Genomic DNA, 26,099 nt, shown 5'->3' on the forward strand with positions numbered 1-26,099 from the left:
TAGACCCTGGGCTATCTCAGGAATGAGCCCTTCTGGATATCCGAATACTCATATTTTTCAAGGTGTTTTTAAAGTTGTCATCTTAATTCTTCAGTCTCAAGGAGTAGCAAAGGCTTTGCATTATCAAGGTATCACAAAAGGTAAAGGAAGTATGGACTAGGTTCTGAGACTGCTAATGAATGACCTGAGATTAGATGCATCTGTTGGGTCTAGCCTGCTCCAGAATTGTGCACAGGCTTGCACTTTTGATTTGTGAGGCTGAGAATGGAAGCCAAGGTCTCACATATGTTATGCAAGTGTTCTACTATTGAACTATGCCTCCCACCCAGGCTTTCATTTCTAAAAGCAAGTAACTGAACCAAGTCCAACAACCAATTTGCATCATGTCCCAAGAAACTGGGATGTCAGCTGTTGGTTAATGATGCAAACCAATAGTCAGATAAAGGGAAAAAATAATTTCAATAGCAAGAGATATGTTAAAAATGGTTTGCAAGCAGCCACTGGCACAGTATTAGACAGCTTCAGACCTGTGAGAAAGCTTCCTCCTACCAGCCATGGGTCAGTGGTAGCTTGGCAAAATCATTCCCTTAACTAGATGGCCAGAAATTAAGACTATCTCCAATAAATAATTTTTCTGCTCAGTGATTTAGACAAGTATTTTTCATGTGCCAAAGCACAAGTGATGCAAGAAACTTTGTACCATCCGATTCAGATGCAATTAAAGACAGAAAAGAATCATCTTTTCCTTGCCAACAAGAAAAATCGAAGCAGAAAAAGCAAATGACTCAGAGGTGGCAGATCACTAAATCTGTAACAGAAAAGGGAGCACACACTAACAGGTAAGTTGCATCTGGTTTTCTGAGTCATCATGGAAGGGCACTTGGGGAAGATCTTGTGGCACAAGGGTCTTGTGGTCAGAGTCTCACTTACTTATCAACTAGGCAGGTCCTATGGTGATGCTCAAAGCTGACTTACTGAGACACCATTTCTAAGGGAAAACACATTATCACTTCCAACTTCAAAATACCACACTGTCTTTAAATAGAGTAAATGTGAGTGAGAAGGAGGAAAAAAAGAGAAGGCAGTATGATTTTGCTCTTCAAAAAGAAGCAAACACTAAATGGGCACCGGGGGCAGGTATGGGACCTACAGGGTAAGAATTTACGTTGCTGTTGCTGGAAAAGGTCCTCTGGGATTAACAACCACCATGTGAATGTTGCTCAGATTAGAACAAAAGCCAAAAGATGCTGAAGAGGGAAGAACAATGGGAAAATTCAGCTCTATATTTTTTCAAAAGTGTCCCAACATGAGCTCTGAATCCCTTCTAGCTCTTTCTAGAATTGGGCATTTTGGTATAGGGATAGTCTTCTGACACCTGTATCTGGAAAGCAGGTTTCCTTATGCAACAGCTTATTCTATTGTTTAGGAAATGCTTATGCCACTGTATATAGATCTGGCCTTGCCACTGGTGAAGTCATCCTGGAAAAGCTACCTGAGTCTTGCAACCTAGGCTCCCCACCTCTAATATGTCCAACTTTCAGGATGGTGCAGAGGACCAAGTGCAAAGCATCTCTCATGTATCTAGATAGACACAGATGCCCAATAAACAGTTACTATAACAACTATTCCTTACATTTTTTCCCATTCATCATCCCCATACAAAATAGTAGACCAATATGTCTGAAAAATAACTGATCAGTTCTCTGAATTCTCATATTCGGTGACCACAGTGGCTCCATTATATGACAACTTTCTCCCCAGGCACCTTTGAAAATCCCAAATCATAAGGGAAGATCCATTTCTTTTTTTATTAGTAGTACTATAAATATTATTATTGTTATTTTCTAGGACCTTAGATGAACAAGATAACCTAGACTTTCTGAGCCCATATAAGCTTTCTAATATCATTTCACATGTAAGTGCCTTTTGGTTTGTGCAGGAAAATACTGAATCTCTTACTTTACAAGTAATATCTAGACCATAGGCATTTTCTCCTCTACTTGACGCGCCTCCCATTTTTTCAATTCTTGAGATCACACCCAGAGGAACATCAAGTATGAGAGCAGAATCCTGTAATGGACAAAAATACAAAGGTCAGTATTTCTCTCAGTATCATGTAAACATCAAAAACATGTGAAAATAGTCATTGCTTTTGTTTTTTTTTTAACCTTGGCCCTTTTACCACTTTTATGAACAAATATATGCTGGTGAGACCACACAAATATAAGCAATCATGTAGACGGTCTAGTATGTAACCAAAAGGCATCCTCAAACACTTGTCATTGTGCATTTCCCCAGAAAATGAAACTAGAAAACTAGGAAGATCACTTCAAGGCCCCAAGAAGCCACTCAGAGCCTGTTTCTATAGCCTGTCTTCCACAATGATCTGCCTTCTAGCTAAATGAGTTCCTTCCTCATTCCTTCAAACACTTCATCTATAATCAGGTTATTTGTTTTGCTCAATGTACTACTTTTGCTTAGAATAACCTGTCTTTTCTAACTACCAAAATTCTCCCCACAGCTATAGCCAGGGCTCAGCAAGCACCAAATCTAATGCAGCCTTGTTTCCCAATCAGATAAAGCAAAATTAATTACTTCCTCTGAAATTGCACAGTACTGAGTCACAGTTCTGTTACATCATTTGCTTCTCTCTGCTTTGTTAGAAGAAGATGACGTGTGTGTATTTCTCTGTTGTCCCAGGCTGGGGTGCATATCCCATAGCAGAAAGGCCTAAATACACAGCAATGTTTCCTCAGAGCTTGCTAGCCAAGGCTGGCTTCAAAATGGTCCAGGAGACTACTGCCATGATGGAACCATCCCATAATCACTGCAGCTGCCAAATATGAACACCTTGCCGGTGTGAACACCTCCTGCCACAGAGGTTTTACATGCAGGCTCTCATTTATTTCTCAGTCCTTCCAGGTGAAAGGTGAAGAATCTCTATTTCCTCCAGAGGTAACCAAGGTTTTAAAAAGCTTCCGTAATATGTTTAGCAAATAAAGGGTGAGTCCAAGATTTCAAGGCAATGGGAACACACTAAAAGAGCCATGAAAATAGTTTCACTCTTTCAGCCCTTTGGCCCAATGCTTCAGTCTACCAATTTACAGCTAGCACTCAACACGAGTACAAACATATGCGCATGAAGACTTGTCTGGAAAAATAAGCTCAAGTAGAAAAAAGCAACATGCAAAATATACATCAACTACAATAACCTAAAATATATATCTATATGAAAGGAGATATGAAGGGCTACATGATTTTTAAACCAAACTATTAAATGCTAGATAACTTTTGACAATGAAGAATAAAACATTTTAAGCTGAGCACTGGTGGCTCATGCCTGTAATCCTAGCTTCTCAGGAGGCTGAGGTCTGAGAATCGAGGTTTGAAGCCAGCCTGGGCAGAAAAGTCCCCATGAGACTCTTATCTCTAATTAACCACTTAAAAACCAGAAGTAGTGCCATGGCTCAAGTGGTAGAGCACTAGCCTTGAGCACAAAGAAGCTCAGGGACAGTGCCCAGGGCCCTGAAGTCAAACCCCACAACCACCACCACCACCACCAACAACAACAAAGAATAAAAAGTTTTCAAAGGTGATTGAATATTTTTTCTTTGAACATTTCCTCTTAGACAGTAAAGTATTTCCTAGCTAGAGCCCCATAATAATCCAGGCTATTCAGGAGGTGAATATTGGGAGGCTTATGGTTCAAAGCCAGCTCAGTCCAAAGTTTAAGACCCCAATATCAATCAATACCTGGGTATGGTCATTTGAGTTTGTAGATTTGGAGGACTGTAGTTCCAGGCCAATCAGAGCAAAACATTTTATGAGATTTCCCCATCTCAACAGATGGTATGTGTCTGTTGTCCCAGCTATGATGGGAAGTATAAAAACTGAAGTATCACAATCCAGGACCCTGAATCCCTGTTTCAAATATAACTAAAGCAAAAATGACTGTAGGCAAGGCACAAAAACAAAAGAAACTATTATCCATTTCTTCATTACACACACACACACACACACACACACACACACACACACACACACACACACACACACACACACACACACACACACACACACACACACACACACACACACACACACACACACACACACACACACACACACACACACACACACACACCTTAAGGGCTATCAAGAAATTGAAGAACCTGTAAGACTGTAGTATATCCATACCAATGAACAGCACTCAGCAACAAAAATGAAGGGATTAAGGATATTTGCTGCCTGGAAGAACTTCAATAAATAGTCAATTGCAAATGTCACATGCTGTAGGATCCTACCTATATAACATTCATTTTTTTGATTGGTTGGTTAGTTTATTTTGCTTGTTTTAGGGTTTTTTGTTGTTGTTGTTCTGGGGATTTGTGTTTGCTAGGCAGGTGCTCTACCACTTCAGCACACTTCCAGTCGCTCACTTAGCTTCTTGAGTCTGTTCTTTTATGTTTCTGAGTAGTAAACAAATGGTGTCATTGTGCCTAGTTTTGGTTTTTTTTTTTTTTACAAACTGCTTCTTTAGGGGGTCATACTGGGGTTTCAACTCAAGAGCCCTGTGCTTACTTGAACTATGGTTCAACCCTTTTTGCTTTAGTTATTTGGAGAATAGGGTGTTGTACTTTTATCCAGGTCTATCTGGACCCATGCTAACTATGCCTCCATGTAGCAGGAATGCCACGCATCTAATACCACATAGCTGATCAGTTGAGATGGGTGTCTCTGTAACATTTTGCCTAGGTTGGCTTCAAACTATGATCTTACTCATCTCTGCTTTTAAGTAGCTAGGATTATAGGAGTGATCCACTGCACACATCTGATTGGTTGGTTCTTTGGCAGAGGGTCTCATTACGTACCCCCAGGCTTCTTGGAACTTACTATGTCATCTAGACTGGCTTTAAACTCACAATCCTCTCACCTCAGCCTCTAAGCGCTAGGATTACCAGCATGCTACACCACATGAGGCTATTTAATACTCTGGAAAATGACAAAATTGTAAAATACTTTGTACCCAGGCTGGCCCATTCTCAATCTTCTAGCTAGGATGACAGGGGCGACGCACAGTGCCCAGCTAACTTCCTCATTCTCATAAAGCAATGTAGTTATTGGGAGGAGATGGGTGATAGATACATAAGACCTTTCTGTACTATTTACTCAAGTTACTGTGAGTTTGTAATTATGTCAAAATTAAAAGTCAAAAAGTTTTGGGCTGAGAAGTTGGCTCAGTGGTAGAGTGCTTGCCTCGCATGCATGAGACCCTGGGTTTGATTCCTCAGTACCACATAAGCAGAAAAAAGCCAGAAGTGGCGCTGTGGTTCAAGTGGTGGAGCGCTAGCCTTGAGCTGAAGAGCTGAGGGACAGCACCCAGGCCCAGAGTTCAGCCCCCACAACAGACAAAAAAAAAAGTCAAAAAGTTTAAGTATAGTTATTATGAAGAAAAAAAAGGACACAAACTTTGAAAGTAGACCAAACTGGCTTAAATCTGAGTTTTGATATTTATTAGCTGGACGACTTTGGCAAGTTAGTACTATCTCTTGGCCACATTTACTTGCAAAGTAGGGATGATTAGAGCTAATGGATTTAAAGTACCTGGCATGATTCCTGGCAAGGATAGGCAAAAAACAATGCAAGTTATTATTATCACCATGATGTCAAAGAATATCTTAGTGCTTGCAGAAAGAAATTATGCTCTGTATATAAAATGAATCAGTAGGCTCTAGCAAGCACCTGATACATATTTCTGACTGTACCTAGAAAAGAGGCAGTTTAGCTACTATTATGGGATAAGACATTTCACAATATGGCTAAAATCAAAATGCCCCCAAAACACTACTTAAGAACATTGTACATATGTAACTAGATGTTATAATGCCTTTACTTCTTACTACAGTCTAGTTATTAAAAAAATACTATAAGGCAGTATACCCTTATGCTTAGGTCACACTAAGATTTATGTGTGTTTGTGGACTGTAAGCATGTCAACCTTACACATAAAATGCATAGACTGAATGCTATTTTTAAAAAGTCTGGTGTGCTAATATCTATACAGAAACAAGTTTTGGGGTTTTGTTTTTTAAAAGCTCAGGAGAATTGCTGTTCCCCGCTTCTATATAGAAGAAATTTTGTAAGTCGGACCATTCTGTCTGGCCAAGAAAGGGCCAGTAAGGAGAACCAGCCACTCCTGAGCAAAGGAACTCACAGTCTAATGAAGCTACCTGTCATGTTCTTCCTGAATGACATGTTCTAGATCTGATATGTCAGCAGGCCAAACAGGAAGACCCAGGAGCAGGAAAATTAGCCCAATCTTTGGAAACCTGAGTCATCATTAGCTGAATATCATTAAATATTGAAAGAGTCTCAAAGGTCTTTTCTAACTCCAAATTCTATGCCTCTAAGTATCTAAACTACCTGAAACAGAAATATGATAAACAAGTACAAACAATATCCTTACTCTGTCTCTCTCACACACATATACTAAATATGGGGAATTTTACTGGGCACCAGGCCCTTGAAGAAAAGTGGCATGAAGCTCCCTGGGGTTCTCTGGGGAGGACAGCAGGGCTAGGCTCATGGTGAGAGAGATCCTTAGTGCTGGGATTACAGCTGTGGCCCACCATGCCTGACTAGTGATTTAGTTTTTTAGGCAGTGTTAACCAAACATTCTTGGATACTATTCAGCTCTATGGTTCTTTTGTTGACCTTCCATGGAACAGCATATCACATTAACTTTTACTCAGTAAGGGCAATTCTGTGGAGGACTAGGACAATGGAATCTGTGTGCTTTGCTGTCCTCTGGGTTTCCAGTGCACAGAACAGAACAGGACTTGAGGATCATGGTTCGAAGCCAGCCTGGACAGAAAAGTCTGTGAAAATCTCATCTACAACTAACCAGCAAAAAGCCAGAAGTGGAGTTGTGCCTCAAGTGGGAGAGCATCAATGACTTGAGCAAAAAAGTTATGGAACAGCACTTTGGCCCTGAGTTCAAGCCCCAGCGTCAGCACACAAGAAAAGGAAACTATCCAATATATTTATCATATTGCCAGCAGTCTTAAACTAGCACTAATTCTCCTGTTTACAGTAGCAATTATTCCTGGTGTAAAGGGGGAGGAGGGAACAGTGTTTACTTAGCTGGCAGTGGATCTAGATAAATAATCTATTATAAATATTTCAAAATAATGTTTAAAGAGGGTGAGAATCAATGGTAGGGATGGGGTGGGGATAAACATGAGTTTTAGATGAAGAAAATGGCTGAGAGGCAGGAAAGCACAGGGCTGGCTTATGAGAAAGTGAGAGCCACTCACAGGAGTCAGTGTGTCATAGATATGTAGGAGAGAGGGAGAGAGGCATGCTGGGAGAACCAGTCATGAATCTGCACATCTGGCAGGGGCATCTGTAAAGACATAGAGAGTCCACAAGGAAAGGACTGAGAGACTGCAGGTATGTCTAGAGGGCTGGGGAGAGGCTGAAGGCAGGAAAGCCAATGTGAAGACTGTAATGGTTTAGGATCAATGCTGGCCACAGAGAGTAGGGCAGCAAGACTGAAAGGATGGGCAACTACAAGGAAGACAGTTATGAAAAGTGTCCCTAGGAGGAGAAATAAGAACACCAAGTGAAGAAATTGAGTGAGAAATAAAGAGTTGAATAATTTGTTTTGCCTAAGTCTGTAGTGCTACGTAAGAAGTCAAGGGATGTAAAAGAAAGTCCATCCAAGTGCTAGTGGCTCACAACTGTAATCCTGAGTCCTCAGGAGGTTGAGACCTGAGGATCACTGTTCAAAGCCTGTCTAAGCAGGAAAACCCATGAGACTCTTATCTCTAATTAACTACCAAAAAATGTAGAAGTAGAGTTGTGACTCAAGATGTAGAATGCTAGCCTTGAGCAAAAAAGTTCAGGGACAGTGCCAGGCCCTGAATTCAAACCCGGGACCAGCAGACACAAAAAAGGCCAATACCAGGGTCTCTACCCAAGACCTGGGTAGAGAATGCCTTTGCATGCCCATCAATTGCCAGGCTCCAATGAAAGTTATGGAAAATGGTTCAAGGAACCCTAAAGAGCTTGGTCCACAAAGGATACTCTCTTCAGAGAACTGATGGTCACAGCAGTTAGATGAAGCCAAGGGAAGTATGGAAAACAGAGCTGACATCTGGAAGCAACAGAAACTTCACAGTGAAGACAGGGTAAAAGGAAGAGCAGGAGATGGACTGATCAGCCTCCTCTCTCACAGAACGTGTTCCTTGCCAGGACCACCTGCAGACACCAAGAAATCCTTACTAATTCTTGCTCGTTTGCCCACCATGGGCCTCTCCTTTCCTTCCTGAGATTCTTTTTCCCTCCTGACTTCTACCCACAGCCTGCATGTTCAACCAAGCCAAAGACATTTTTACCCAGGAGTTGTACAGTTCAAAGTTCATTTCTTCAACATACTTCTAGATATTTTGATGAATAGAAGCAGCTCTGATCACTCAAGCAAAGAAAAATTATAGGAACTGGTCTTGACTCTCCTGCAACTCCCTTAAACAGCCACTCAATCCCTTGGGAGGCTCCCATGGGGATTTCCTCTTTCTCATCTCCTCCTCAACTGTGTTAGGCTCTTCTTGCTTACCTGGAAAACTAAATCATCTCCTAGTGGGCCTCCAGTTTCCCCTCTCCTTGATCTACCATCCTCACTGTAGCCAGCATACTCTCAGAAATGCATGGCTCATTTTCCATGAAACACAGACTGCTCACCTGTGCTTGTGGAGCTCTTGAGGCTGCTTTCTCCAACCTCAGCTTTTTCTGTCTCCACCATTCTCTCTATTCCTAATGATGCAGTTTCTGAAAGGCAGTCAGCCAGCTCAGTAGCGTGGTATGGACAGTGTCATGAAGAGATGGAAACCCTCTAGGGCTGTGTTTCTCCCTTCATTACTGGGTCCAAAGCAATGCTGGATGGGACTGTGGAAGTGTTCTTCCTTCAGGACTGCCCCACATTAAAGGGAATCAAGTACCTACAGGAGCCCCTGCTATGTTCACATTATTAATGCCCACCCAGGCTCCTTAGCACCCTCAAGGTCAAGTGGCAGCTGTGGTATTCTGAGCACTACAAGCAATGCTGGAACCGGAGATGCCACGATTTTGTAGGGTCTATATTGGTCAAAACACAGAGGCTTAGGCCTCACTCTTTGCCCTCTCTAAGCAACACCAAGAACACAGTATCCTGTCCTCTTCTGAAGTCATTCACTAAGTGCTTGTCTGGGTATGTTAACTATTTTGGGGGGCGATGAAAAGGACTCAACATCTGTTAAGACCTCAGACATAGCAGCAAGCAAAGACAGAATTCATTCATTCAGTGCTGCTGGCTGGTTATCTTCAATGCACCAGGCTTCATTCTAAGAGCTGACACAACATTAGTGACAGATTAAACAGCAAACAAGATGAACCAGAAAAGAATAAAATCAGGAATAGTCACAAGTACTCAGAGAAAAACTGAACACGCATTCAGGGATCCAAAAGGCTGAGGGAAGACTCCAAAGAGGACATGGCTTTTAAGGTAGGTTTGGAAAGACAAAGAACAGCTTTTGAGAGGGTGAGAGCACAGTGTGTTGGGGAGGAGAGAAGTGAGTTGGGCTAGAGACATTGGAAGGCTTTTATACCATACAAAGCTGAATAGGCAACAGAGAGCCAATGACAGTTTGGAACCGAGAAGCCAGCTGCAGCCTGGCTTTAAGGAGTGCAATTGTGAGGACAGCACCTTAGGAATCTAAGGATTTGCCCACTGTTCCTCGACTTCCACCCCAAATCACATTGCACACATCTGGACTACTCATTCCCACGGCAGTGATTACATACCTGAAACAGATGTGCACTTCAAATGCCCCTGAGATGGCACAGCTCTTTATCAAATAGACTTTTTTTTTGTATTTTTCAGTAAGATTCACAATGCCCATGTGTACGACTTTCAGCAATAAAACACTACGATGATTGTTTTGAGGCTCTTGAATAATCATTTAAACAGCATTCTTTATAGGAAGTTTTTGGCTATAGCCTAAGCTGTTTTGTTTTTTAAAAAAATTCGTGTGTTTGTGTGTGTGTGTGTGTGTGTGTGTGTGCGCGCGCGCGCACGCGCGCACTGTTCCTAGGGCTTGAACAAAGGGCCTGGAAACTCTCTCTTAGTTTTTCTGCTCAAGGCTGACACTCTATCACTTGAGCCACCACTCCACTTCAGACTTTTTGTTTTGGTGGTTAATTGGAGATAAGAATCTCTTGGATTTGTCTACCTGGGCTGGCTTCTAACCATGATCTTCAGATCTCAGCCTCTTAAGTAGCTAAGATTATAGGCATGAGCCACCAACACCTAGTTCCCTTTAGTCTTCTAAGGCAGATAAACATTTATTTCCATCATTGCTCATATCTCAGTCCATTCATTTACCTGCTTCTTTTTCTCTGCTCTTTCTCAATGTCAGAGTCAATGTCCCTCTTAAAATGTGGCACTCAGATTTGAAGCCAACACTTCAGTTCTTTAGTCTGGTCATCATATTATACTTCTGTGAATTCCTTTCACAGACACATTAACTTCTTAATCAGTCTTATCCAAATGCTGATTCAAAACAGCCTGGATTCCACGTAAGACTAGTATCTTTCATCCTATATTAATTCCACTGGTTTTTACTAAGTGAATGTAATCTATGCTAAATTTTATATGATTAGCTTTGCCCCAGTCATATAGCCCAGTTAAGATGATGGCAGACCCAAACTCTGTCATCTAACACATTGGCTAGTCTGCTGTTTCTCACACAGTGGCCATGCATTGCATTATGAACTCTAGGGATGAAAGGCCTTGCATAGCAAAATGTTAGTGAACCCCCTTCTGAGCTAGTGTTAAGTCTTTGATATAAAGACTACACCCCAACTGGCAGGTACTAACACCATTCAACCCATGTGTCAGGGAGTGTTGTATATCTTGATTCCATAAAAACAATACGTCGATAACACTCCCAATGGTTTCTCTCTTTCCTAGGTACTTAAATCATATGTTTAAAATGGTCAACTATAAGCAGTAGTTGTGGTCAAGTGACTAAGGTGATAAACTAGAAAATGATCAACTGTAGAATTTTTACCAGTTGTTGCCAAGGTTGGCATTCAGTTCACTGCTTTTAATTTCCAGAATCTTGTTTTCCATTCTGGAAAACTAGCACATCCAGAACATGCATACATCTCCAATTTTAGAAGACTAAATTGATTCACGTAAATGAAATGTCCAATCTCAGGCCTCTGTGGCCTGATCTACACCCGCATCCTTATATGCAGATGCTACAGGAGGCATCAGGACAGTGGCTCCCATGGCTAAGGTAACAGGAGTAATAGCATTTTTCAGAATTATAACCAAAGAAGAAGATCAAAAGCTGCAAACTACTGTAGATTAGAACTATGCTAAAGAAATGGCTCACTATAAGCCAGTTCTCCCCAACAGTACCAAATCTCCTGTGTATATGTCCCCTAATTGGCTACAATTCTTCCACATACTGTGGGTTGCCTATTCCCATTTAGTCCATTCTCCCTCTGCCTAAAGTTCTACTTGTTTTCTTTGTCCTCCTGCTTCAGGTCAATGTTCCATCAAAGGAACATTCCTTGAAATGTGGAGACAAATATGTCATGGCCAAGTGTTGAAAAGAGTGGCAATAAGCCATATCTCAGTCATCCTAGTCTCCCAATGCTGGATGGTGCTTTCTAGCTAGACACCTAGAAAGTTCTAAAATACTGGGTCTTAACCACTGTGATGTTTTAAAAACTGATGCAGTAGATTTGGGGTGTCTGTACTGTATGCTGAGCTGCCTAAGTGGTTCTTATTTGTGCTTGTTGTTATGAGCCAATATTTTGCACAAAACTAACTTTTCCACACTACCGAAGGCCTATAACTACCAGCCTCTCCTTGTACTATCCTGATTTCAAACTTGTTTTTCAATGTATTCTATTTCCTACCTAAAACAGGTGTTAGTGTTAAAGGAGTTTTGCATAAGCAAAAAATGAAGAGTTGAGAAGCAAATATATCCCCCAGGTTAATCTGATCCACAATCTTGCAAGGTAGCAGAGAAAACAGCTTAGCATTATCTTTAACAGTTAGGGTCATCTTTATGGACTTATATTCTACTTACCGTTTCCAAACTTCTTAAATAAAGACGATAATTTGTGATGTAAACTCTTCCCTTAATGGGGCCATTGAAAGGACATATGTAAATAACTTCTTTGTCTAGTGAGATAAAAAAAGGACCCTAAAATAATGGAAATATATACCAAGATACACAACAAATGGCACTAATTTAATATAAACTATTGGCTAAGAATATCTGTAATAACATCACTGAAAAGGTTGAAAGCAAGCTTTGGCAATGCTTCCACATTACCAGGCTAGGTTGAGTCTGGGAAGTAGGAAACTACCGGGGCCATGTCAAATTCTGTCAATTTGCCCACAATACTGCCACTACCTGGGGCAAAGAACCAAGAGCTGGAGAACAAAAGTGAATGAGGGTACTTCTGCCATTATCCTCAGATGGCTACAAAAGTGAGTTTTTGAGCTACTTCAACTGGATGATGGCAATTCACATAGGGCAGTCTCATGAACTAGGTTGAGGGATTGAAGTTTGCAAACCCCAACTACACAAATATCACAATTTGGTTTTGTTTTTCAGACATGGCTGGCCTTGAACTTGTATCCTCCTGCCTCAGCCTCCGAAATACTGGTAACACTACATCCAGCTTTCACGATGTCTTTAGTAAATTAATGCCAGAATTAGGAATCGACACATACTACCTCTTTTAATGGTCTGGAGAAGAGTTTAGCTAGATTTATTTCAAAGAGAAAAGGCCATCTTTAGTATAAACAAACATGAGAGACTAACTCAGAAGTTGATAAATACATCTTTCTGTTTATCTTTCAAGGATCTCCTTGAATGTATTCACCTTTAATTTTCCCAAATCATTTTGAAATCCATTTTTCCTCAGTTCCAAAAAGAAAATCACCAAGGAAGGCTACTTCATACCAATTCCATTAGTAACTATCTTGGTTAAGGTTTGGGCACTGATATCCAGGACCAGGTGTCATATATGAACACTACCAAAAGGAAAACATCTTTGCCCTTATCCAGAAATTGAGATAGACGTGTTTTAGTTTCAAAACCAGAATTATATGTGAAAGTCTGCAGACAAAGAATCATTTCCCATGGTTCTTCAGTGCATGGCTTACTAATTCACAAAGGTACCTTCATTTTAGAGTCTTTATCTAGTTATCACTGTGATTTAGCCATTTAAGGTAAAATCCTGGACCTTAAGTCAATAAATTGACTAAACCGTGGTTTCAGTGGTAAACTATTGGTTCCCAGGAGAGGAAGGTGCTGACTATAATGCGAAATTTGGATGCCTACGACATTAGCATGTTGCTCAGAGCTGACAGATGCCTCTGTATTCTAAGCCATGAAAGACTTGTCCCTTCCAAAGTCAACGTCTTCCTCCTAATACACACTTATCATGAAAAAGTAACACATCAAAATGTTACCTCGATATAACCGACTTCTATTTCTTGGTAAGTGAAATCTATTTTCAACCAATGTGGTCTCCTATTATCTCAAAGAGAAGACTGCTTAAGCTTTTAACTTTATCGTTTTGAAGCATATGCTATAGAAACTAATATCATTGTGTTCTCAGAACATTAAACCATGTAGGTATATGTCACAGTAAGAGACTTTTTAAAGAGATAACCCATGTTTTACTAAATCAGTCTTGGTGCAAAGACAAGAACATCATTATCTATGAGCACAAAGCTCTTATAAAGAACTCATTGATCAGGAAAGGCATGCAACCGGTTTTTGCTTGGGTTAAGGCTTCTAAACATACATGCCTGTTTGTCTCTGTGACTGGAACAGAGTAAGGGGAACTGAAGCCCTGTGATTGTGCTACACTCCTCCACTTTTGCAATCCAAGAATCAGAGAGTCCTTACCAGTAATCAGCATTTCTCCAGGGAGTCGAGGAACAGTCTCACTGAGATCCTGATTACCTCCCTCACGAGACATCTGCAAACAAAGCAGAAGCATCACACAACATTCTTACAGGGTCGTAAAGCAGCCTGGAATGCTCTAAATAGAAATAGACAATTTTTTGTCAGTAATGGGGCTTGAACTCAGGGCCTGGGCACTATCCCTGAGCTCTTTTGCTCAAGGCTAGTACTCTACCACTTTGAGCCACAGTGCCACTTCCGGTTTTTGGCCAGTTAATTGGAAATTAGAGTCTCACAGACTTTCCTGCCAGGGCTGACTTCAAACTTTGATCCGCAGATCTCAGTCTCCTGAGTAGCTAGGATTACAGGCATGAACCACTGGCACTTGGCTTAGAAATATACCTTTAGATGAAAATATTAAAGAGAGATGTAGCAGTCAAGAAAATCAGCAAATACAAACAACAAAAAAATGGGGCTGTGGATGACGCTCCAACAGTAGTTGTGTGGGTGCCTGCCATGTGTGTGGTCCCAGGTTGCATTCTTAGCACAAACAACAACAAAGCCACTAATCCTCCCCACCTTCCTGCCCCACCAAAATCCTGATCTGGTAGCAACATCTATCTGTTAGGTGTGTTCATTCTTAGTCTACATTCAAATAATGTTAGCATTCTTTTTAATAATATTCATTTTTAAACAATGCTTCTAAGCATTTTGAAGTTAACATCTTTCAGGAAAATGATAAAATACAAATAGGGCACACACTCTATAGATACACCTATAGTGTGGCAATTTTCTTTTTTCATACTCAATATTCAGTCATATTTTTTGAAGAAGATGAATGAAAATTTTACCATGTGCTGTTGGTTGCTCACAGCTGTAAATTTAGCTATTCAGAAGTCTAAGATCTGAGGAGTGCGGTTCAAGGTCAGCCTAGGCAGACAAATCTGAGAAACTCTTATCTACAATTAACCAGCAAAAAGCTGTAAGTGCACATGTGGCTCAAGTGGTAAAGCATTAGCCAGGATAATAAAGCTAAGGAATAGTCCCCAGGCCTTAAGTTCTAGTACCAGCACAATAAAAAATGGGTAACTTCAGTTCATGGACCTTAACCAGAACAGTAAAGAATCTTATTATAATGTCAGAAAATAAGTGTTATAACATATTAGCGGTCTTATTTTACTACGATCCCTCCTTGTCTTTCCCAAGAGCCTTATTCTAGATAAGAGAAAGGGTGGTCCCTTGGAGAACCTTCAAGCTGCTCAGGGTCTTAGGAGCCATTTGTAACAAATTTTCCAGTGACTTTACAGGTATTCCAAGGCATACGTCTTACCCATTCACTTCAGTTCTGCCAGGTAGGCAAAATATTAGCCACTAAAACACATGCGGTGGTGCATGCCTGTAACTCCAGCACACAAAGGCTAAAACAAGAGGATCATGAGCTCCAGGTTAGCCTGAGCTACACCGTGAGACCATTTCAAAGAAAGAAACAAACAAATCCCTCACAGGTGAGTTCTGAGACTTCAGTTGCTATGGTTACTTGGTTGCCCAGCAAAGACATCTTTCAAGTTATTCAAGCCGCCGGGTGACATCAATGATGGGCTATGTGCCTCACTTATGGCATATAAGCCACATCATGGACACCTGTTTGGGCAAAAGATTTTTTTTTTTTGCCACTAAGTTTCATTCCATTTCGGAGTTGCTTTCTAAAATCTCATGGCAATCATTTCATGAGTAAATTCTGCTGGAAAAAAAAATATTACCTGAAATAAAATGCACCAACATGCGCTTGTGAATTACTAAGTGTTGTGCACATGGAAAGATTTATTTTACAATAAGAGATATGCTAATTGTATATTTAGGTGAGATATAAGCTATCAAAAAGGGATATCAACAAAGAATGTTGGATTTTTAATCTCTTTATCTTTTTTATTCAGATCCAATCATAAAATTCCTAGTTAATTTTGAATATTCCTTTGAGACTCAGCCTTATATATAGCCCAGGCTGGCTTCAAACTCATAATCTTCTTGCCTCATTCTTCTAATGCTGGGATTACAGGTGCACAATTCTCAGTAATTTTTTTGCAAGTTTAACTAAGGGGCCAAAACAAATTGTTCCCAGGCAGAAACACCTACCTCCAGGAGAAGCAAAACCACACACCTTATATAAATGTTAAGACTGGAAAGAAATGATAATCCCTTAATACTGCCTCTAATTATGTTATATGTGGTTCAGTCAGGAGGAAAAAAAAACACATGTTAACCCCAAATAAGAATGTCAATGTCTGAGTAGCACAGGGCAACATGGCTTGATAGCAGAGTAGCATTACATAGTGACTTACAATTGTTTGCAAACTGGTCGCCAGTGGCTTATGCCTGTAATCCTGGAGGCTGAGATCTGAAGATCACAGTTCAAAACCAGCCCAGGCAAGAAAGTCTGTGAGACTCTTATCTTTAATTAACCACCAAAAAACTGGAAGTGGTGTTGTGGTTTAAGTGGTGCAGCACTTGCCTTGAGCTGAAGAGCTCAGGGACAGTGCCCAGGCCCAGAGTTCAAAATCCATGACTGACAAAAAAAATTGTTTGCAGGCTTGAAGCTACTCTTAGGTTTACAACTGACTGTTGTATCACAAATACCTTTTTAAAAAAGATAAAAAATACTTCTATAATCTTGGAATGAGGAAGGTCCTTGTAGATACCCTAAACAGAAAACATAAGGAAAACATTGACAGTTGTGATTACATTTTAAAAAATGTGAAAGTTAAGCATGGTGGTAATATGCCTATACTCCCAGTACTTTGAGCACTGATGCAATAGGATCACAAGTTCCAGACCAGCTCAGACTACAGTATAGCAAGACACTGTCTCTAACAAAACAGAACAGAAAATATCTCTAAACTTCTATATATTAAAACTAAACCTTTATAAATAAATTTCAAAAGTCTGACAATAAAGTAGAAAGAAGAATTATTACATTATAGAATTAAAGGAAGAAAGGGGGAAGGGAAGAAAAGTGATAGGCAGAGGGTGAATAATTTTGTAATACATTGCATATATATGAAAATAGAACAGAGAAAATGGATGCTGTTGATCAATGGTAGGTAGGTTGGGAAAATCAGACAGATTGTTGAGGGGTGGGTATTAACAGGAAGAGATGAGGTTAACAATGAGGACAAAGGAGGTTAAATGGATTCTTTGCAACGTAAAAAAATTTCTTTTAATTGTGAAAATACCACACAGAGGGGTTATGCAATGTAAAAATTTTACAATGAAACCTGTGGACATTTTGGGGAGAAATTGGAGAGAACGATAGATATGATAACATTTATTGAAATACATTGTAAAACGTGTGAAAATGAAATACCCCCCTATTAACCACTGGAAGTTAATAAGATATGTAAGCAAGAGTTAATTATCATGATATAAACAACACTTATTAATCAATAAGAATCTTCTCCAAACAGCCAAAAGGCAAACAGGCAAAAGACATAGTCACTTCACAAAAGAAACAGGAATGGACAATAAAACGCTTTAATAATAAAAGGTCAGCCCTGTCAGCAATCAAGGAATAAAATGAAAAGGCATCCTCTCTGGTTGCTTGAGTATCTACACATGCTTCTGGGTAGGAACATAAATTAACCTTTCCAGTGAAGAATGTTAAAGCCTTACGGGTCCATGAATAAAAATTTACTTTAAATTTATCTCTTCCTTTCAATATATGTTACAAAATCTCCCTCGAATTGCACACTTTTCCTGGGGCTACTGGGGAATCATTTTCTGTTAAAGTTGTATTTGTTGTGGACATGTAACTCTTTTGTCATCATAATTAGAAAACAATGCCTCTGGGTGCTGGTGGCTCATACTGGCAATCCCAGCTACTCAGGAGTCTGAGATCTGAGGATTGTGATTCAAAGCCAGCCTGGGCAGCTAAGTCCCTGAGACTCCATCTCCAATAAACTACTCAGAACAGGCCAGAAGTGGCGCTGTGGCTCAAGTAATAGAGCACTAGCTTTGAGCAGAAGCAGCTCAGAAACAGCATCTTGGCCCTGAGTTCAAGCCTAAGCATGAGAAAACAAACAAACAACAAAAACCTAATATTTAGGCAGGTACAGCAGACTGCTCAGGGAGCCCTGGCCTTCCAATGTGCCCTTTATGTGAAGGGTAAACAAAGGAGGAGGCTGCAATGCTTGGTAAGAAATGTACGCATTATCCTGCCCATGTAATTGTAACTCCTCTGTACAGTATGTTCACAAATAAAATAAAATTAAATTAAAAAAAATAAAAAAAAGAAAGCTTTGCAGGGCAGAGGACTGATACTTGGAATGTAAGATCTGGTGGCAATTTTTGACACCCAGGTTCTGCAACATGAAGCTACATAAGCAACTCAAGGGCAGCGATGGGAGGAAGGGAATGGGAGAGACAGAGGGAACAGCTTACACTAAGCAAAAGGAAATAAATGTAAATATCACCAGAAGTGGAAAAAATAGCTGTGGTGTCAAAGTTTGTAGAGACCATAAGCTTTATAGACCATGATAATGACAATGTGCCTTGTGAAGGTTAAAATGTAGTTGTGACTTTAAACTAAGTATCACTATCCCACAAGACTGTGAACTTTGTAAAACTGATGTTAATCACTTAATCTCAATAAAGAAAAAAAAAGGATTTACAGAGACCAAATACACCGAACACCTACAAGGTTGTATCTAATATATTTATGTAGTTAAAATAAGTCAGTAAATTATGAAAATCATAATAATTAAAAAAATACAGTGACTGCTTAATATTCAAATATAAAGAGACAGAAATGAAGCAGGGAATGAAGAAAGGGTGAAAGGAGAAAGATAGGAAGACAGACAGAGAGGGAGAGATAAATCTGAAAACTCAACTTACTCTCTTAATAGATTCATTCTCCAAGGAGTGTGAATTATACTTGGAAGTTGATGCAGCAGCCATACTGGAAACTCTACCAAGGAAGACAAAATACTACATTAACTAGATATATATTACAACTTCCATATATGATACCAAAGATTTTTCAATTTTATCTGGCAATGACCAATCTAACTTCATAGGCCCTGCCTATGGGAGGAGAAATATGAAGAACCAAGCAGAACAAGGTACTATGAGAAAGAATTCCAATAGGAAAGTAACCACTGACCTGATTTCTATCACCATATGCTAGCTTATGTTTCATATAAATGAAGTCATATGCCATATTTGCTTTAGTGTTTATTTTTGTTAGGATAGTGATTTTGAGATGCATACAGGCTTTTGCATGTGTCACCAATTTCTTCTTATTTCTGCAAAGAATTCTATTATAAGGAATACAACACATTTTGTTTATTCACTTATTGATGGGCATTTAGATTATTTTCACGTTATGGCAAATGAGTATAACGTTCACTGTGGAAAAATGTCAATTCTCATGAATAAATGCTGAGGAGTTGGGAAAATAGTTCAGGAAAACAGCATTCAGATGTTGCCTTTATCACATTCTTACCTTAAGGGCTAGTAGAAACCAGAGATGTGTCTAACTTAGCTATACATTCCAGGAGTTTTACATAACAGTCAAGAAGATATAAGGTCAGATATAGAGGCTGATAATAAATGACTAGTAAGAGTCATGAGTGTCATGTGCTGGTGACTCATGACTGTAATCTGAGTTATTTAGAAGGCTGAGAGCGGAAGATCATGGTTCAAAGTCAGCCCAGGCAGACAAATCCTATGTCTAATTAATCAGCAAAAAGCCAGTAATGTAGCTATGGTTCACGTGGAAGAGCACTGGACTTAAACAAAAAAAAGCTACAGCCCAGAGTTCAAGCCTCAGTACTGGTACACACACACACACACACACACACACACACACACACACACACACACACACACACACACACACACACACACACACACACACACACACACACACACACACACACACACACACACACACACACACACACACACACACACACACACACACAGTCATGTGTTGTGGTCTAAATCTGTAATTCTAGCACTAGAAACATAGTAGGAGGATCTCGTGTTCAAACACAGAACCTGTCTCAAAAATACAAACAGAAAAACAAAAGGCAAATGGTTCAGTAAACACATAGAAGGAAAGTCAGAAAACACAATATTCTGGAATTTTATTGGTAACACTCAAGTTGTCATCTAAAAAACCTTCAATGTTTATCAATGTGCAATAGTTCCCAAATTTTCCTTGTTTTCGATCTTAAAAGATAATTTACAGGCAGTCAAGCAGAATGACAGAACCGTGGACAATTTAACCCGTGTACTATTTTCCCCTTCAAGATTTTTGCTTTCTCCAAATTAAGGCAATTCAATGTGGCATGGATTGACTGAAATCAAATTAACAAGCTCTGATTTGGTAAGTATTTCCTTGGGAAAATATCTATTTCATTTAAATTATGCATATTCCTCACAATTCAGACATAAATGAAAACAGATTCAGAACACACACAAAGCAGTTTTAATGCAGATCTTCATTTAGACTTGTGAAAATTATAGCAACAATAGGAAATTATGTAATCTCAGGTTATTTTTAAATCAAAATTAATGATAGCTATGAAGTCAGTAGGAGGCAAATTATATCTAATTCGACAAAGTTTCTCTGATAGTCACAGAATCCTTCTGGCAGGCTGCATTAAAAGAACAGTTACTCTTGGAAATGGAGGTGTGGCTCACATGGTAGAGTGCCAGCCTTGAGAAAAGAAGCCGACCAAGAGCATGAGATCCTGAGTTGAAAGCCCCAGTACCAACACAAGTATGCATGCATGCACACGTATGCACACACACACACATACACACACACAATTATTCTCTTAAAAACACATCTTGAAGAATATCAACATATTTTGGAATAAAACCTAATAATTTGATAGCTTCACAGTGCTGGTCACTGTTATTAAGAAAAACCTGAGGGCCAGGTACCAGTGGCTCACACCTGTAATCTTAGCTACTCAGGAGGCAGAGATGTGAGAATCGTGGTTCAAGGCAGGAAAGACCATGAGACTCTTTTCTTTAATTAACTACCAAAAAGCTGGAAGTGGAGTTGTGCCTCAAGTGGTAGAGTGCCAACCTTGAGCCAAAAGGGTGAGGGTCAGTGCTCAGGATCTGATTTCACGTCCCAGTACTAGTACAAACAACAACAACAACAAAAAGGCCTGAGACAGGTGACAGCATTCAAATAAGGGCAACCACCAGGACGAAGCAATGAGGGCAAACTTACAAGATTGGAATTGTCAACTGCCCCCATAAGAGGTCAGCTCCACAAAGGGAAGGCTTATGACCATTTGGTTCATGGTTGTATCCTGGCACATATGGCAGTCTTGTATATGTGTGTGTGTGAGAGAGGCGGGGGGAAGAGCATACTGATGCCTGAACTCTCAGGCATCCCTCATGCTGTCACCTAACTTATCAGCTCACAGCTAGCACTCTACCACTTGAGTCACATGTCCACTTCGGGCTTTTTGCTGATTAACTGGAGAAATAAGAGTCTCACAGTTCTTCCTGCTCAAGTTGGCTTTGAACTTCAATCCTCAGATCTCAGCTTCCTAAGTAGCTAGGGGAGGGAGACAGACAGACAGAGAGGGAGGGAGGGAGAGAGAGGAGAAAATGAAAAAAGACAGAAAAGAATCAACCCTTTGGGATTGGAGATGTGGCTCAGCTGGTAGAGTGCCAGCCAATGAGCAAAAGCGTCAGGTACTGAGTCTCAAACCAAAAGAAAGAAAGAAAGAGAGGAGATGACAGCGGCCTGGATTCCCAGCTACTGAGAGGTGGAAATTAGGAGGATTGTGGTTCCAGGCCAACACAGGCAAAACAACTTCAGGATATCCCATCTCAACAGAAAAGGGCTGGGTGTGGTAGTACATGCTTGCAATTCTAGTTATAGCAAGATCTATTTATGAATAGGAGGATCACAATCTACGCTGGCCTGAGCATAAAAAGAAGTTTATTTGGACAAATGCCCTTTTAGTTTACAAAGCATTTCATCCCAAACCTTACCAATCAAGCTCTAATTCTTTTTATTTAAAAACTATTGATTGTTTTGCTACTTTGGTTTTAAAGCAGAAATTGAAACTTAATTTCCTATATATATGCTAATTAGGAACTCTAAACAAACATAGATGTCTATCATTTTTTACCACCCCCCCCAAAAAATACCTTTGTAATGACAAACCTAATTTTCTCCTGTTACAGAGATGACAAGACCCTGGGCCCTATGTCTCCTAACACGGGTGTGTCCTTTCCATATGTTTGTGAGGTTTTCTATTGGTGGTAGTGGTGGTGTTCCTCGAGTTTCAACTCCAAGTCCCATGCTTGCTAAGCAGGCATGCTACTACTGAGTCACATCTCCGACCTTGTTTTTCACTGTTTTTTTTAAAATAAGTTTTTTATTGTGAAAATACTGTACAGAGGGGTTACAGTTACATGAGCAAGGTAATGAGTACATTTCTTATAAAGCATTGTTGCCTCCTCCTTTGTGTTTCCCCTACCATCCTGTCCCTCCCACCTCCTCAACTACATCCCCACCCCCCTCCCCCACTCTCACCCCCACCTAATTTGTAAAGTTTGGTTTTCGACATAGTGTTTTGTACATCTCATTGTTGCAATGGATCAATCTGTATCCCTATTTAAACATTTTGTTTTTTCCCTTCCCCTCCCCAAATTATACCAACATCAAATACAGTGAAAACATGGGTTACACCATGGAGGATGGACATACAAAGCAACAAAAAAAAATCACATGGTACCTTATAAATATCAGCACAACTATGTTTCTTGCAGCATTATTTACCATAGCTAAGATATGGAACCAACCCAGATACCCCTCAGTAGATGAATGGATCAAGAAAATTTGGTATATGTACACAATGGAATTCTATGTCTCCATCAGAAAGAATGACATTGCCCCATTTGTTAGGAAATGGAAAGACTTGGAAAAAATTATATTAAGTGAAGTAAGCCAAGCCCAAAGAAACATAGGCCCCATGGCTTCCCTTATTTGCAATAACTAGTATATGTCTGGGACAAGCAGAAAAACTCAGATAAGATGATATTAAGCCGAATGAACCTCAAGATAGGGACACAAGTGGTTTTTTCTTCCTTGCTATTGTTATTTTCACTGGTTATTTTTGAGCCAAAATATATGCTTTGACTACAATCCATACATGTTAGGCTTTGTTTGCCTGGGCTGGAACGAAACCTCCCTCCTCCCTATCTTAGCTGTAGCTTGCATGATAGGTACATGCCACTCCACCTAGCTATGGGTTGAGAAGGGATCACCTGAACTTATTTTGCCCCATCTGGCCTCATGCCACAATCTTCCCATTTCTCAGGCTCTTAAGTAGCGAGAATTTCAGGTGTGAGTCACCAGTCAATAGCCCTAGCTTTTTTTTTTTTTTTTTTTTTTTTTACCTTTCCAAGCTGTCTGAAAGAAACCGTCAGAGCTATGTGCAGATGATCATATAAAATAATATTCTATGAAATGAGCTCCAAGAAAAGGAGACAAGAGACATTTTTAGTTGCTATTGCTGTTTTTGTTTTCTTTTTCTTTTCTCATTTATTAGTTTGCTTGTATCTGAGAGGGTATGGAAGGGCACATAAAAGGTGGAACAAGGGTGAACAAATACAACAGTAATACTTACTAGACACTATGTAGAAAATGAACTAAATATCTTGTGGGTGAGGACGGGAGGGAAAAACTGGGAGAGAGGAATGGAAGGGGAGACATGGTTCAAGAAGAATTGTACTCATTACTCATTACCTGATTCATGTAACTATCACCCCTCTGTATACCAACTCTACAATAACAATTAAAAATAAATAAAAGAGGAAAAGAAAAGAAACCAAGTCAGGTATCTTACAATAGTCCCAAATTTACCAAAGAGGACAGATAAGGACACATACATGTTAAGAGAACTCAACTCGCCAAGCTAATCAATCTTTGGGCTTCTTCCCTTCAAATAAAAGTACATACTAAACATATAGTTCCTAAGTATTGCATATGGTAGACTGTAAGTCACAACATGGCTTCGTTGTCTATAATTGTTGACAACCTCAACAGGCCTGCCTTTCCATCCTGACCTGTTTGTCCCTTCTTCTAACACTTAGCACCTTTCAGATAATAATTGTTGTTCCTATTTATCTCCCTCACTGAGATACTAATGAGAGCCCTCATTAGAATACAAGGATACAAGTCACATGTATTACAATTCTAATTTTCCTTACTGCTACATTTACAATATCTACAATAGTGCCTGGCACCTAATAGGTATTTGTTGAATGAACTGGGAATAAAGGCCTAGAAAAGGAACTTGAAAACCATTTGCTTAATATTTCATTTGAGTCAGGAATTCATTCAGGCTTAAATTAAAAAGAAACAACCAACACTTCGGCTAATCAAAATGTTCCACGCATAACAGCTCTGGACAGCAGACTCAGCTTTAACTTCTATCACTTTGAAACAATGTACACCGAACACCTAGAAAAAGATTATCCTCCACCTCAGACTATTCCCACAGAAAGATTTTAAGGTACAAAATCTTCCTCTTAGCCTTCATCCTTCTGCCAAACTAAGAAGCTGTTCTCATCAGTCATCCGTGACTCACATCTGTAATCCTAGCTACACAGGAGGCTGAGATCTAAGGATCATGACAGTTCAAAGCAAGTCTAGGCAGGAAAGTTAATGAGACTCTTATCTCCAATTAACCACCCCAAAACTGGAAGTGGAGCTGTAGATCAAGTAGAAGAGCACTAGCCTTAAGCCAAAAAGCTAAGGGAGAGAACCCAGGCCTTGAGTTCAAGCCCCAGGACCAGCAAGAAAGAGGTGGGAGATGGAGGTAAGGGGAAGAAGAAAAGAAGGGAAGGAGGGAAGGAAAGAGGGAAGAAATGAGAGAAAAGGAGAGAGTGGAAATAAAGGAAGAAAGAAAGTGTCTTTACCTTTCTATTGGATATGAAAAAACGATTATGCAAAACTCTTGGAACAGCCATAAACAAACGGGGACCACATTTACCCTTCCTTTGAATATCTGAAAGCATTAGAATTAGACAGTAATTTTGACCTCTACCTCATAAGGCCTTTTTAGCAATGTCTAAACACAGAGCTCTAGTTCTCAGTCACCTAACAAGAGGTCACTAGCCCTTGCTGCAAGAGGCACGCAGGTTTTCTCTTTCCATCCTCCTGACAGTAGTGTATGACTTTGCCTTGGCATCTGAATAACACGTTCTTCCTTTGGAGGATCCAGACGGCTGAGGATACCTGCCCAATATTAAATACTGATTTCTAACTTGCCAGCAAACAAGAGGTTAGGACCTAGTATTCTCTAAATTCAGAACTATGCTCTTTGCAAGGTTGGTCTCCTGACTTGGGATTCTTTTGAGGAAAAACAAAAAAAATCCCAAGAATGTAGGACCACAGCACTCAATACTATTACACTAAATGTTTCCTGAGTTACAAAACAAACTTCAGGACAGCATCTTTTGATAGCTTGAAATGAATATCATAGATATGATAAACCTAAACACAATTAAAAATTAATATACTGCCACAATCCCATTATAAAAGAGAAATAAAAGGACAGCGGTTTTAATACAAGCCAGCCACCATTCCCACTTTAGCCTCTAGGGGGAGTATCACCCTAATAAGGATCTCTCTGAGAAAGGTCTCTTCAGGACCTGCAGTGCCAGTAAATAGCAGGACTTACGAGATTCAATTTATTTTGACTGAACAAAAAAGAAATGTTCAACATCGCAGCCATTTTGAGACTATGAACACTATCAATTTAGTGTTTCCATTTTCTTACTTGGGGAGGGAGGGGTGCTCCACTCACATGAAAATATGACTTGCAAAACAGGAATATATCTCATTTTTCCTCTGAACATAGCATTGGCAAAGTATTCCTGCACAGAGCGATGTGATAAATACTGTAGGCTCTCAGGGTCACACATCACTAAAGCAGGGTGCAGAAATGAATCCAGGGCTGTACTCCAACCAAATTTGATTTATATAATCAGCCTGTCACTCGTGTGTGTGTGTGTGTGTGTGTGTGTGTGTGTGTGTGTGTGTGTGTGTGTGTGTGTGTGTGTGTGTGTGTGTGTGTG

At 39.9% G+C, this 26,099-nt stretch overlaps 1 protein-coding gene across 3 annotated transcripts in view; it reads right to left on the reverse strand.

The window, feature by feature from the left end:
- Nucleotides 1-26,099, reverse strand: part of Mtm1 (myotubularin 1) — a 90,926-nt gene that overhangs the window by 47,134 nt on the left and 17,693 nt on the right. For 2 of the 3 annotated variants that reach the window (XM_070039594.1, XM_070039593.1), the window contains exons 2-5: nt 18,867-18,939; nt 13,983-14,055; nt 12,144-12,238; nt 1,960-2,070 (exon numbers count right to left, since the gene is read on the reverse strand). In XM_070039594.1, coding sequence (XP_069895695.1) covers nt 1,960-2,070; nt 12,144-12,238; nt 13,983-14,055; nt 18,867-18,929 — 342 coding nt within the window. In that variant the 5' untranslated portion in view covers nt 18,930-18,939. Of the gene's footprint in view, nt 1-1,959; nt 2,071-12,143; nt 12,239-13,982; nt 14,056-18,866; nt 18,940-26,099 lie in introns of those variants that run through there. The other variant, XM_070039595.1, reaches the window with a different exon arrangement.

Source organism: Dipodomys merriami, unplaced genomic scaffold (genome assembly GCF_024711535.1).
Source record: "Dipodomys merriami isolate MVZ:Mamm:240054 unplaced genomic scaffold, mDipMer1.0.p SCAF_3, whole genome shotgun sequence".
NCBI lineage: Eukaryota > Metazoa > Chordata > Mammalia > Rodentia > Heteromyidae > Dipodomys > Dipodomys merriami.